At 43.3% G+C, this 15,057-nt stretch overlaps 1 protein-coding gene across 1 annotated transcript; it reads right to left on the minus strand.

The window, feature by feature from the left end:
* Window positions 1–220: 220 nt before the first annotated feature.
* Window positions 221–12,425, minus strand: LOC139396677 (C-type lectin domain family 4 member M-like). Its single transcript, XM_071143617.1, has 5 exons — window positions 12,182–12,425; window positions 11,252–12,017; window positions 11,019–11,161; window positions 581–678; window positions 221–372 (listed from the first exon to the last, which is right to left on the minus strand). Exons 2-5 carry the CDS (start codon window positions 11,757–11,759, stop codon window positions 282–284), a joined length of 840 nt encoding a protein of 279 aa, XP_070999718.1. The 5' UTR covers window positions 11,760–12,017; window positions 12,182–12,425; the 3' UTR covers window positions 221–281.
* Between the last annotated feature and the right edge of the window lie 2,632 nt (window positions 12,426–15,057).

A 15,057-nucleotide genomic window follows, 5' to 3' on the forward strand; every position in this document is an offset into this window, starting at 1 on the left:
CATGATAACTACTAGACATCATCTCTTAACCATTCATCATGATTATGAACATATTAACTACTAGACATTGTCACTTACCAGTAAACAACAAGAGAGAGAGAGAAAGAGAGATACAAAATCATCTTAAACCTATCACAGGGATAACCAATAATTACGGTGTGATTGGTTTCTCACAGACCCAGTGTTTTGGAACACATGGTCCGGCCTTCCAACTCTTCAATTTATTTTATTTTTTTTATTTCACCTTTATTTAACCAGGTAGGCTAGTTGAGAACAAGTTCTCATTGTTGCAATGGGTCTGTTGCTGTCTGTGAGATCTCAACACAAGCCACCGTGCCATTGATGTTATTAGGTTCCCCTTCCATCCAATACCTATAAACCACACAGTGAATCAGAGTTGAAAATCGTCTAAAACATCATAGAGAATCAGTCCGTTAACCTCGTCACCAGGCTTAATTGCTACCATTAGAGAGAGAGAGAGAGAGAGAGATGGGGATGAGATTACAGGATTGTAGAAATGTTCATTGCAACAACAGAGAAACAGATAGTATTAAGAAATTCAGAACTGTCAATCACTCACGTAGTTGTAAATGGTGTGCTGTCAACCCACTTCCAGATTCCTTCTTCATTAAAATAAGCACCAATCCAGACATTCTTCTTAAATTCATTAAAGAATATCTATAATATAAATTTGGAAGAAAAACAATGGCCATTATTTGATCTCCACAGCAGAGACATACATAATAGTAGTGGTATGATAGTAGTAGTATAACAGTGGTAGTATAATAGTACTTTTACCTCACGATATTCCTGAAGATAATTTAATACTTTTTACTCGATACATTTTCCTTGACACCCAAAAGTACTCGTTACGTTTTGAATGCTTAGCAGGACAAGAAATTTGTCTGATTCACACACTTATCAAGAGGACATCCCTGGCCATCCCTACTGCCTTTGATTTGGCAGACTCACTAAACACATGCTTTGTTTGTAATTTTTGTCTGGGTGTTGGAGCATGCCCATGTGGCTTTCCGTAAATAAAAAAAAACAAGAACATTATGCTGTTCGGTTTGCTTTATAAGGAATTTGAAATTATTTAGACTTTTACTTTTGATTCTTAAGTATATTTAAAATCAAATACTTTTAGACTGTTACTGAAGTTGTATTTTACTGGGTGACTTTCACTTTTACTTCGGTCATTGTCTATTAAGGTATCTTTACTTTGACAATTCAGTACTTTTTCCACCGCTGTAAGTAGAAAGTAAAACTACACATACCCAAAATATCATGATAGTAGTAGTATAATAGTAATGGCATAATAGCAGAAATAGTAGTAGTACTGTACTGTCGCTAATTTCCCCCCAATTTCCCCCCAATATCAGACACCTCGAGCTCAAAACTTAAATGGACTCGAAGAAGATAACGGTAAGTTTTGCGACTAAATACACCCTTCTAGCTGCCTGACCACTGATTTTCATTACAATTTTTGGAATTTGAGTTAGCTTATGAGAGTTTTCAAAAAAGTACTATATATACAGTGTATATATATATATTATTATTATTATGTTTTTTTTTGAGGGAGACACTGTATGTTGTAAAATTTGACTGCGCAACAGACCTCACATAATTTAATATCCAACTTTTTATCTCTGAAATATAGCCACCGGCATTGCTAATATTGCTAGATTGGTCACTAAACGTTGATAAAACTGCTTAGTAACCAAAAAAAGTAACCACAAAAACAGCTGAAAGTTGTCAAGCTTTACCTTGTCAAAATTTGAGTCGTCTGACGGGGTCATTTCTACTTTGAACCATTAACTTTTTGACACCTATCACTGTTGGCTGTTTCATCTTACAACACCTACATAGAGGCAGTATTTTGTCAAATGTTACAATGTATGTATCAATATAAAATCATTTTTATTTCAGATAACAACAAAGGTGGGTACACTTTCAGTTATTGTGAAACCTTTCACTGTCACCTTTCAATGCCTTAGTTATGAATTGTAGATGTTTATACATATTAAGATGGAGTTATTTTTCTAGAATGTGTATATTATGCCAAGTTATTTAGCTACGTTCCCAACACAGCATGGAGGACGACAAGAGGAAGCAGTGGAGTCAGGTGGACATGTTCCATGCAGGGATGACTATCTGTCAGACTGGCAAGTTTAGACATCTATTGTTTTTAGGAGATAACCATGTGTATGTTAATTTTATCTCCATGTAACACAGGGGTGTCAAACTCAAATACCCAGTGGGCCAAAATGTAAAACCTGAACAAAGTCACGGGCCAACATTGAACAAATTAACCTTTTAATATGGACCCAAACAAGTTTTGCTTTAACATTGAATATGGAACAAGCATTGCTTATTACCATACAATATATAATTTAATAGTGGAGACATGCAAAATCGAATTTCAAATGAAAAAACACATCAATGGCATTCATTTATTAAATAAATACAATTTAAATAAAAATTGTATGCCTCTTTTCTATTTGCAGCCTCCTGATTTAAATACCAAAATAAACTTTTTCCACTGGCTAATAATTTTACAAATAAAATGATAATAAATCAATCAACCATTCAAGCCCATGCCTTGTAGCAAGAAAAAGTGCATAAAGAAAACGTTAATTATTGCACACTGGTCTAATCTGATGTGCCCAAGCCAGATACCTGGCATCTCTTCTTGGATGCTAGTTCATCAATGTCTGGGCTCAAGCTCTGAGCTGAAGAAATTCTCAGTATCGAGCGAAGATGTTCATCAGTCAGACTGTGAGTTGTTTTGGTCATCTTCATCGAGGAGAAAAGTTGCTCGCATAGATAAGTGCTGCCGAACATGGAGAGCATCTGAGCAGCTTGGGTGCGGAGCTGAGGCATTGTGTCAGGGATGAACCGTGGAAACTGTGCGGCGCCCACAGCATCATACTTTGACTTCAGCGTGTCGTTGCACTGGAGTTCAATCAGCTCCATTTGGATGTTGGTTGGTGCATTTTCCACATCAACTGCGAAGGGATTACTAAGCAGTTCAAACTTGCATTTCTGGGCATCGAAGTCGGCAAATCGCCGGCTAAACTCAGCGGCGAGAACACTGAGTTTTTCAGCAAACTGTGCGCATGGGAACACGGCGGTAGAGATCTGCACTTTTATGGATTGGCAGCAGGGAAAATGGCAAGGGTTTCCTTGCAGCATCTGATTCTCCCACAGGCACAGTTTAGTTTTGAAGGCCCTCACTGCAGCGTACATGTCTGTGATGATGCGCCCCCGCCCCTGAAGCTGCAGGTTCAGCGCATCGAGATGGCTCGAGATGTCACAGAGAAAGGCCAGCTCACACAGGAACTTTTGCTCCCGGAGCTCTGCTGTATCCTTCCCTTTGGTTTCCAGGAATTGACATATTTCCTCACGCAGCTCGAAACATCTGTTCAGTACTTTTCCTCTGCTTAGCCATCTCACCTCTGTGTGATACGGCACGTCTGCGTATTCCGAACCACACTCCTCCAGAAAAGATTTAAACTGGCGGTGATTTAGACCTTTGGCTCTTATAAAGTTAACTACCTGTGTTACTGTGGTCATAACATGTTCCATCTTTAGGGCTTTGGCACACAGTGCTTCCTGATGTATGATGCAATGGTAAACAGTTAGCTCACCTGCACAGTTCTCTTCCCGCATCTTCTCCCGAACCATGCCCACCAGCCCACTCTTTTTACCGCACATCGCTGGCGCACCATCTGTCGTTAATCCAACGAGTTTATCCCACGGCAGCTTTATTTCAGTTACACATTTGGAAACCTCCTCAAAGATTTCCTTTCCTGTGGTTGTGCCATGCATTGATTTGAATCCTAATAGCTCCTCCGTAACACACAGATTTGAGTCCACTCCACGGATGAAGACTGACAGCTGAGCAGTATCAGATGCGTCGCAGCTCTCATCCACAGCGAGGGAGAACGCAACAACATCTTTTCCCTTTTCCATCCGCTGGTCATACAGATTGGTGGCAAGATCACATGTGCGATCAGCTACTGTGTTCCTGCTCAGGCTCACGTTTGAAAATGCTTGTTTTTTTCTCTGGGCATACGAGGTCACAAACCTTCATCATGCACTTTTTCATGAACTCTCCCTCATTAAAGGGCCGGGCTGATTTTGCGATCTCTGCTGCCACTATATAACTAGCCTTTACAGCAGCCTCGCTTTGTGATGTGGCTTTTTTAAACATATTCTGTTGTGAAACCAAACTTCTTTTCATCTCCTCTACTTTCTGGCTCCTTTGAGTCATGTCCAGGTCCTTGTATTTGTCATGGTGTTTCGTTTCATAGTGTCGTCTAATGTTGTACTCCTTACTTACAGCCACATTGACTCCACAAACAAGACAAACAGGTTTGTCTTTTACATATGTAAACAGATATTCTGCCTCCCACTTGTCCAGAAAGCTCCTGTTTTCTGCCTTTCTTTTCGCCATTTTTGGGAAGGGTTAGCTCGCTGGCAGTTGTAGCGTCTATGTTGCTATGACTACTGTCACAGAGGAGAGAGCGTTTCTGGGTCCTGTCCTGATTGGCGCGCGAAAACAGCAGAGCATTATGGGATTCGTAGTATTAGTGGTGAATGCGCTGTATAATACCGGCGGGCCAGCTCTAGTAGTAATTTGGTATTGTCTCGCGGGCCAAATATAATTACCCCGTGGGCCAAATTTGGCCCACGGGCCAGAGTTTGACACCCATGATGTAACAGTTTAATTTTCTTATCTACCAAAGTTCATGGTGCAGCTCGGCAGACCCCCGCTCGGGTCACCCATGGTGGTCAGAGGGGACCATCCACATTGGACCACCCACATTGCTTGCACCGAGGATGAACATTCTCTGGAGCAGTATTGAATCGACTGTGCCAGCCGTGGGTTCCCCTTCACCAGACAGAGGCTGATGAAATCAGAAGGTATCTAGTGTTCTATGTGTTAATGTATGTAGAATGGTGGACTGACTGTTCTCAATGTGTTCATCCAGGATGGAGAATTTTCATTCTATTCTCTTCCAGGTTTCAGCACCCAGGAAAGACAATCCCACTACCGGGGAAGAGGTGTTGGGAAATTATCAGGAGGAGGCACAAGAACCTGAGCATGAGGAGGCTGGACACCCTGGACAGGGTGAGAGCTGAGTGTGCCACACGTCCGTCCATGGACAACATCTTCACTTCTTATGAGAAGCACTTGGAGGAGAGTGGGTTGAGGGAGAAACCCACACAAATCTATAAGTGTGACGAGTCTGGGTTTAGTAGCAGTCAGAGCAGGCACAAAGTGCTGGCCCCCCGGGGTGCGAAACGCGTGTTCCAGCAGGCACTGCGGACCGAGGAACACATCACCGAGCTGGCCTGCTTCAGAGAGAGAGGACGAGACAGAGAGAGAGATGACGTCCCCCCCGTTTATCATCTACCCCAAGTGTTTCCCCTGCTGCCACAACACGTTGGGAGGCCCCTCCCAAGCCTTGTATGGACGGTCAAACAGTGGCTACTTTGACGGGGACCTGTTCAGGAAGTGGTCTGAGTACTTCAATAAGCATACAGTGAAAGAGCGCCCTCTCCCTCTTCTCTTCGATGAGCACAAGATACACGTTGACCCCGGAGGTGATGGCGGCAGCACTAAGGGAAGACTTATTTTTCTTCCACCACACTGCACCTATGCCCTGTAGCCTCTGGACGTGGCATAGTCTGGCTCTTTAAAGGCTGAGTTCTACAAGGTAGCTGGAGACCTCAGCCATGTTGACCACTCCTATATGGTAAACAAATCAGAATTTGCCAGAGTATTACGTTACCCGTCCCAGCGCTGCAAGGACATGCGCTCTGTGGTGGAAGAGTTTAAGAAATGTGGCCTCTTCCTTTTTTACCCTTCAGCCATTGAAAGGTCCCGTCTAATGCCGTCTTGGTCCCTACCGGGTCCCACCACCGCCTCTCCTTGAATAGCAGCACTGTGTCGTCCACTAGCACCTCCTCCCCAGCGACCACAGGAGTGAGGAGACGTACTGGCAGCCTGGTACGTGGAGCTGCCACAACGCGTCCTGGCTGGATACCCACTTTAGCTCGGTGAGTGTGGAGAGCTGGCACAGGACGCACTGGGCTAAGAAGGCACACTGGAGGCATAGTGCGTATAACCGGCGTACGATATACTGGGCTGTGGAGGCGCAATGGAGGTCTGGAGCGCAGAGCTGGCACAACGCATCCTGGCTGAATACCCCTGTAGCACGGCAAGTGCAGGGAGCTGGCACAGGCCGCACCGGGCTGTGGATGCGCACTGAATGCACGGTGCACAGAATCGGAAAATGTGGCACTTGAACTGTGACCAACTCCTCATGGGAGTTGGTTCTCGTTCACCCCTTAGTTCCGTTCCTTCCGCTCGCTTTGCTCGCCAACCCGTGTGCCCCCCTCCAAATTTTGGGGGAGGTTGCCTCTCTTGCTTCTTTCCTTGCCGTGACTCCTGCTATCGCCACTCGCTCCTTCCGCCTGTTTCCACGGCAGGCTCTCATGCCCTGCCATTACCTCCTCCTATGTCCATGATGTCCTCCACTCCGGGGCACGCTGCTTGGTCTTTTGGTGGTGGGATCTTCTGTTACGGCTCTCGTTTGTAGCAGGAGTGGGTCAAGGCACAGCGTTGTAGGCGTACATCGTCTTTTTATTGATGACACCAAAACAAAATAGCAAAGACAAAAAAACGAATGCGCACAGTTCTGTAAGGCTAAGAACCTATACAGAAAACAAGATCCCACAACTGAAGGTGGGAAAAAGGGCTGCCTAAGTAAGATCCCCAATCAGAGACAACGATAGTCAGTTGCCTCTGATTGGGAACCATACCCGGCCAAAAAAGACATATACACACTTAAATGCCAACCCCAAATCACACCCTGACTTAACCAAATAGAGAAATAAAAAGGCTGTCTAAGGTCAGGGCGTGACACATGCGTCTCGTTCTGTGCGTAATTTCCCTCAAAACAAGAATGTCTGTGTTCTGCCAAAGAGCCCGGATCTCTAACCCATTGAGCACATCTGGGACCTGTTGGATCAGAGGGTGAGGGCTAGGGCCATTCCCCCCAGAAATGTCCGGGAACTTGCAGGTGACTTGGTGGAAGAGTGGGGTAACATCTCACAGCAAAAACTGGCAAATCTGGTGCAGTCCATGAGGAGAAGATGCGCTGCAGATCTTAACTTCTTATGGCTGAAATCCTGGTAACGGGATCGATATGACAACAGCCAGTGAAAGTGCAGGGCGCCAAATTCAAACAACAGAAATCTCTCAATTAAAATTCCTCAAACATACATGTATCTCATACCATTTTAATCAATCTTGTTGTTAATCCCACCAGAAATGCCTCCAAAATATCCTGAGAAATTGCAGAGAGCCACGTCAAATAACATAAATACTCATCATAAACTTTGATGAAAGATACATGTTTTACATAGAATTAAAGACACACTTGTTCTTAATGCAACCGCTGTGTCAGATTTCAAAAAGCTTTACGGCAAAACACAATATTCAATAATCTGAGAACAGCGTTCAGCCACAAAAGGAAGCCATACAGTTACCCGCCAAATTGTGCAGTCAACAAAACTCATAAAAAACATTATAAATCTTCACTTACCTTTGCTGATCTTCGTCGGAATGCACTCCCAGGACTCCCACAAGAAATATTTGTTTTGTTCGGTAATGTCCATCCTTTATGTCCAAATAGCTACTTTTGTTAGCGCGTTTGGGAAACAAATCCAAAGTCACGAAGCGTGTTCACTAAAAGCTGATGAAATGTCCAAACGTTCCGTAACAGTCAGTAGAAACATGTCAAACGATGGATTGAATCAATCTTTAGAATGTTTTTAATATAAATCTTGAATAACGTTCCAACTGGAGAATTACATTGACTTCAGATGAGCGATGGAACAGAGCTCCCTCTCATGTGAACGTGCATGGTTAGAGCATGGTCAGCTCATGGCAGACCTGACTAATTGTCCTCTCATTCGGCACCCCTTCATAGTAGAGGCATCAGACAAAGTTCTACAGATGGTTGACATCTAGTGGAACCCATAGGAAGTGCAAACTCCTCCATATCTCGCTGTGATTTCAATAGGATCTTGGTTAAAACCTCTTGCGACGAGCAATCCCGTATCCGGGAGCGTAATCATAGCCTCAAACACATTAGCATAACGCAGCGGACATAAATACCCTAGTAACTTTTCCTATACAGTGGTGCAAAAAAGTATTTAGTCAGCCACCAATTGTGCAAGTTCTCCCACTTAAAAAGATGAGAGAGGTACACTCATCATAGGTACACTTCAACTATGACAGACAAAATTAGAAAAAAAATCCAGAAAATCACATTGTAGGATTTTTAATGAATTTATTTGCAAATGATGGTGGAAAATAAGTATTTGGTCAATAACAAACGTTTATCTCAATACTTTGTTATATACCCTTTGTTGGCAATGACAGAGATCAACGTTTTCTGTAAGTCTTCATAAGGTTTTCACACACTGTTGCTGGTATTTTGGCCCATTCCTCCATGCAGATCTCCTCTAGAGCAGTGATGTTTTGGGGCTGTTGCTGGGCAACACAGACTTTCAACTCCCTCCAAAGATTTTCTATGGGGTTGAGATCTGGAGACTAGCTAGGCCACTCCAGGACCTTGAAATGCTTCTTACGAAGCCACTCCTTCGTTGCCTGGGCGGTGTCTTTGGGATCATTGTTATGCTGAAAGTCCCTGGCGGCGTAGTGTGTTACTGATGGTAGGCTTTGTTACTTTGGTCCCAGCTCTCTGCAGGTCATTCACTAGGTCCCTCCGTGTGGTTCTGGGATTTTTGCTCACCGTCATTATGACCACACGGGGTGAGATCTTGCGTGGAGCCCCAGATCGAGGGAGATTATCAGTGGTCTTGTATGTCTTCCATTTCCTAATAATTGCTCCCACAGTTGATTTATTCAAACCAAGCTGCTTACCTATTGCAGATTCAGTCTTCCCAGCCTGGTGCAGGTCTACAATTTTGTTTCTGGTGTCCTTTGACAGCTCTTTGGTCTTGGCCATAGTGGAGTTTGGAGTGTTAGTGTTTGAGGTTGTGGACAGGTGTCTTTTATACTGATAACAAGTTCAAACAGGTGCCATTAATACAGGTAACGAGTGGAGGACAGAGGAGCCTCTTAAAGAAGAAGAGACAGGTCTGTGAGTGCCAGAAATATTGCTTGTTTGTAGGTGACCAAATACTTATTTTCCACCATAATTTGAAAATAAAATCATAAAAAATCCTTCAATGTTATTTTCTGTTTTTTTTTCTCATTTTGTTTCTCATAGTTGAAGTGTACCTATGATGAAAATTACAGGCCTCTCTCATCTTTTTAAGTGGGAGAACTTGCACAATTGGTGGCTGACTAAATACTTTTTTGCCCCACTGTAAATGAAAATCGCAAATGAAATGAAATAAATATATTCAAACACAAGCTTAGCCTTTTGTCAACAACACTGTCATCTCAGATTTTCATAATATGCGTTACAACCAACGCTAGACAAGCATTTGTGTAAGTTTATCATGGCATAATGCTATGCTAGCTCTGCTGGCAGCAGGCAACATTTTCACGAAAATAAGAAAAGCAACCAAATTAAATCATTTACCTTTGAAGAACTTCGGATGCTTTCACTCAGGAGACTCCCAGTTAGATAGCAAATGTTCCTTTTTTCCAAAAACATTTTTGTAGGTGAAATAGCTCCCATTTGTTCATCATGCTTGGCTGAGAAATCGACCGGAAAATGCTACCATGACAACGCCAAACTTTTTTCAAAATGAACTCCATAATATCGACAGAAACACGGCAAACGTTGTTTAGGATCCATCCTCAAGGTGTTTTTAACATATATATTCGATAATATATCCGTCGAGGCAATTGGTTTCTCAAAAGAAGCGATTGGAAAAATGGCTACCTCAGTATTTTACGCAAGATTATCAGGAGACACCATGTCTTGCTATATATGGTCCCTTACACCCAGTCTTCAATGGAAATGCCTAAAAAGACATTGCAATGCTGTAGCACCTTGGGGAATACGTGGAAAACGTAAGCTCATTCGTAGCTCATTCACAGCCATATAAGGAGTCATTGGCATGAGGCGGTTTAAAAAAATGCGGCACTTCCTGGTTGGATTTTTATCTGGGTTTCGCCTGTAACATCAGTTCTGTGGCATTCACAGACAATATCTTTGCAGTTTTGGAAACGTAAGAGTGTCTTCTTTCCAAAGCTGTCAATTATATGCATATTCAAGCATCTTTTCGTGACAAAATATCTTGTTTAAAACGGGAACGTTTTTCATCCAAAAATTAAAATAGCGCCCCCTAAATCCAAGAGGTTAAAAATCGACCAGACTCATAATTCCCACTTCCTGTTTGGATTTTTTTCTCAGGTTTTTGCCTGCCATATGAATTATTTTATACTCACATACATCATTCAAACAGTTTTAGAAACTTCAGAGTGTTTTCTATCCAATATGAATAATAATATGCATATTTTAGCAACTGGGACTGAGGAGCAGGCAGTTTAATATGGGCACCTCTGTGCACCTTTCATCCACGCTACTCAATACTGCCCCTTCAGCCATAAGAAGTTAATGAAGCTGGTGGCCACACCAGATACTGACTGTTACTTTTGATTTTGACCCCCCGACCCCCTTTGTTCAGGGATGTATTATTCAATTTCTGTTAGTCACATGTCTGTGGAACTTGTTCAGTTTATGTCTCAGTTGTTGAATCTTGTTATGTTCATAGAAATAATTATTTACAGATGTTAAGTTTGCTGAAAATAAACACAGTTGACAGTGAGAGGACTTTTCTTTTTTTGCTGAGTTTATATAATTTCATGCAAACTTTCGTTTCTGAGAGGAAATGTATTTTAAAACAGTGATATAAACATTTGCAATGCAGTTGGTTATACATGTTGAATACTAATCAGAGAAGTAGATGATAATAAATAAACTGTAGTATTGTAGTATTAATAATGTATTATCTATTACCTGTTCTTCTCTGCTGTTTATAACAACCAACTCTCCTTCCATTGTTCTGCACTCCTTCTGACCGGCCCCCGGTGAGTTCATTGTGGAGGAGACATAATAACAGCTGGTGCCAAACTTCCACCATCCAGCTAGACAGGGTTTCTCTGAGATAAACACAACAGAACAGCAGGCATTCAAAAGTCAACAAATATATCTCTTCTATGTACTAAATGAAATAAATGAACTCCACCCACCATAGAACCTAACCCTGATCTGTAGCTGGTCTCTCTCTTCATTCATGTTGTTGTAACTGGTCTTTAGCTGGTTTCTCTCTTCAGTCATGTTGTTGCAACTGGTCTGTAGCTGGTCTCTCTCTTTGGTCAGGGTGTTGTAACTGGTCTTTAGCTGGTTTCTCTCTTCAGCCATGTTGTTGTAACTGGTCTGTAGCTGGTCTCTCTCTTTGGTCAGGGTGTTGTAACTGGTCTTTAGCTGGTTTCTCTCTTCAGCCATGTTGTTGTAACTGGTCTGTAGCTGGTCTCTCTCTTTGGTCAGGGTGTTGTAACTGGTCTGTAGCTGGTTTCTCTCTTCAGTCATGTTGTTGTAACTGGTCTGTAGCTGGTCTCTCTCTTTGGTCAGGGTGTTGTAACTGGTCTTTAGCTGGTTTCTCTCTTCAGCCATGTTGTTGTAACTGGTCTGTAGCTGGTCTCTCTCTTTGGTCAGGGTGTTGTAACTGGTCTGTAGCTGGTTTCTCTCTTCAGTCATGTTGTTGTAACTGGCCTGTAGCTGGTCTCTCTCTGTTGAGTAGTGATGACCAATGACTCCATCTGTAAAATGGAAGAGTTCATTAAAAATGTAATTTCCTCACCATTGATGATTAAGTAGGCTACTTAAGTCTCAGTGACAACATACTAAACTTACAGTAGACAGCCAGGCCTATGATCCCAGCCAATAAGAGAACACACAGCAGCCCCAGACACACTGCAGCAATTCCAGAGGGTCTCTTCCACCACTGAAAATGCACTAAACCACAAATTGTTAAAGTAAGTAAAGTAATCTTTGGTAATGTGTTTTACTGTATCATCCAAGATTGGGACAAATTAAGCTATAGCAATACAGGGTAATATCACCTGTTCAATGTGTGTGTGTGCTTATGTGTGTGTGTGTGTGTGTCCATGCAATCTTACCTGAAGCAACAACTCCATCTCTTGGACTGGGTTTGAAGGCTCCTACGTTGCCATATAATTGGCCATCAATGTCTGTGTTCTTCATTACATCAGACTCATCGCCTTCAAATCCATCTGAGTTTTCATAAACTCCCTCTGACATCTTAACACACTTGTGCTCAAATACAGTAACTTCTACTTCTAACCTCAACTCTAATATACGTCTGTAGCTGTGTCTTCTCCCTGCACTGTCCTGCGTATGTGTGATTTACTGTAGTGACACTATTTTTTAAACTTTCAACCACAGTGAAGGGGAAACTGGTCCCCACGTGACTTGAACCAGTCTTAGTTCCTAATCTGAACATGTTTGTTTCCCACAGTGATCATTAGTTTTAAACATATGATTCAACTAAAGTGATAATATACTACACAATATGACTCTATATCATGCTATATGATGTATGTGTGGGTCACAGGGTCACAATTTTGGATACATTCACATATACCCTACATATATCCTGACTAAGTTTACAGCACCCCCAGCCTTCAAATGGAGAGACACTTATGTCTTGCACTCTGTGACCGGCGGTGCAGGGGGGAAGTTGCCACACACACTGATCTTAGGTCCGTTTTGAATGTCCACCACAAATGGTTAAAGTTAGGATTTTAGGAGGGAAACCTGATTCTAGATCTGTACCATATAGGCTCTTTGTTCCATCTATACTGACTGTGAAGAGAAGTTTTGACAACATCTCCATAGTTTCAGTTTGACAGATTTAAGAGAATAGAAGGAAGAATAAAAACCCTTCACATGTATTATGACAAAACATTCATATTTCCACCCTGTTTTTTAGTACAACGTGACATATACATATGACATATACAACATGGTTACATCTAATGACACAACTCTCTGTACTGATTCCACTGTTCCACATGACATCTACCTACATTAACTATTATACAACTCTACTCTATTCCACAGGAGGAGAGAAAGCATCACACAGATCCTTAGATACAGGGACAGAGTCAAAGGTGGCCCTCTGGTGGACGTAGTACTAACTACAGGTACAGCTGTAGTGTTCGTGACAGAGACCTGGGTGGATGTAGTACTAACTACAGGTACAGCTGTAGTGTTGGTGATAGAGACCTGGGTAGATGTAGTACTAACTACAGTTACAGCTGTAGTGTTGGTGAAAGAGACCTGGGTGGATGTACAGGTACAGCTGTAGTGTTGGTGACAGAGACCTGGTTGGATGTAGTATTAACTACAGGTACAGCTGTAGTGTTGGTGACAGAGACCTGGGTGGTTGTAGTACTAACTACAGGTACAACTGTAGTGTTGGTGACAGAGACCTGGGTGGACGTAGTACTAACTACAGGTACAGCTGTAGTGTTGGTGACAGAGACCTGGGTGGATGTAGTACTAACTACAGGTACAGCTGTAGTGTTGGTGACAGAGACCTGGGTGGATGTAGTACTAAGTACAGGTACAGCTGTAGTGTTGGTGACAGAGACCTGGGTGGATTTAGTACTAACTACAGGTACAGCTGTAGTGTTGGTGATAGAGACCTGGGTGGATGTAGTACTAACTACAGTTACAGCTGTAGTGTTGGTGAAAGAGACCTGGGTGGATGTAGTACTAACTACAGGTACAGCTGTAGTGTTGGTGACAGAGACCTGGTTGGATGTAGTATTAACTACAGGTACAGCTGTAGTGTTGGTGACAGAGACCTGGGTGTTTGTAGTACTAACTACAGGTACAACTGTAGTGTTGGTGACAGAGACCTGGGTGGACGTAGTACTAACTACAGGTACAGCTGTAGTGTTGGTGACAGAGACCTGGGTGGATGTAGTACTAACTACAGGTACAGCTGTAGTGTTGGTGACAGAGACCTGGGTGGATGTAGTACTAAGTACAGGTACAGCTGTAGTGTTGGTGACAGAGACCTGGGTGGATGTAGTACTTACTACAGGTACAGGGGGGTTGTCACCTGGAGGAAGGGGAGATGGAACAGACAGAGAGAGAGAGAGACAGTGGGAGAGAGTGAGTGGTTAAGAGAGAGAGAAATAGCTCTTAGTCAGACAACTGAGGTAGTGGTGGTAGAGGTTGTGGTTGTTGTGGTGGTAGTGGTAGTGTCAGTTGTGGTGGTTGTGGTGGTGGTAGTATTGGTAGTTGTGGTGGTTGTGTCGGTTGTGGTGGTAGTGGTGGTGGTGGTGGATGTGGTGGTTGTGGTGGTTTTTTTGATAGTTGTGGTGGTAGTGGTGGTAGTGTCGGTTGTTGTGGTAGTGGTGGTGGTGGTGGTTGTGGTTATTTTGTTGGTAGTTGTGGTGGTTGTGGTGGTTGTGGTGGTAGTGGCGGTTGTGGTAGTGTCGGTTGTTGTGGTAGTGGTGGTGGTGGTGGTTGTGGTTATTTTGTTGGTAGTTGTGGTGGTGGTGGCGGCTGTGGTGGAGGTTGTGGTGGCAGTTGTGGTTGTGGTGTTAGTGGTGGCAGTGACGGTTGTGGTAGTGTCGGTTGTGGTGGTTGTGGTGGTAGTGGCGGTTGTGGTAGTGGCGGTTGTGGTGGTTGTGGTGGTTGTGGCGGTAGTGGTAGTGTCGGTTGTGGTGGTAGTGGCGGTAGTGGCGTTTGTGGCAGTTGTGGCAGTTGTGGTGGCGGTTATGGTGGTGGTGGTGGTTGTGGTGGTGGTTGTGGTGGTAGTGGTGGTAGTGTCAGTTGTTGTAGTGTCAGTTGTGGTGGCTAGTGGGGTGAGTGTTCATTGTGTTGGTGGTAGTTGTGGTGGTGGATGTGGTGGTGGTGGTTGTGGTGGCGGTTGTGGTTGTGGTGGTAGTTGTGGTTGTGGTTGTTGTGGTGGAAGTGGTGGTAGTGCTGATTGTGGTGGTAGTGTCGGTTGTGGTGG

The sequence above is a fragment of the Oncorhynchus clarkii genome, unplaced genomic scaffold, assembly GCF_045791955.1.
Source record: "Oncorhynchus clarkii lewisi isolate Uvic-CL-2024 unplaced genomic scaffold, UVic_Ocla_1.0 unplaced_contig_3353_pilon_pilon, whole genome shotgun sequence".
Lineage (NCBI taxonomy): Eukaryota > Metazoa > Chordata > Actinopteri > Salmoniformes > Salmonidae > Oncorhynchus > Oncorhynchus clarkii.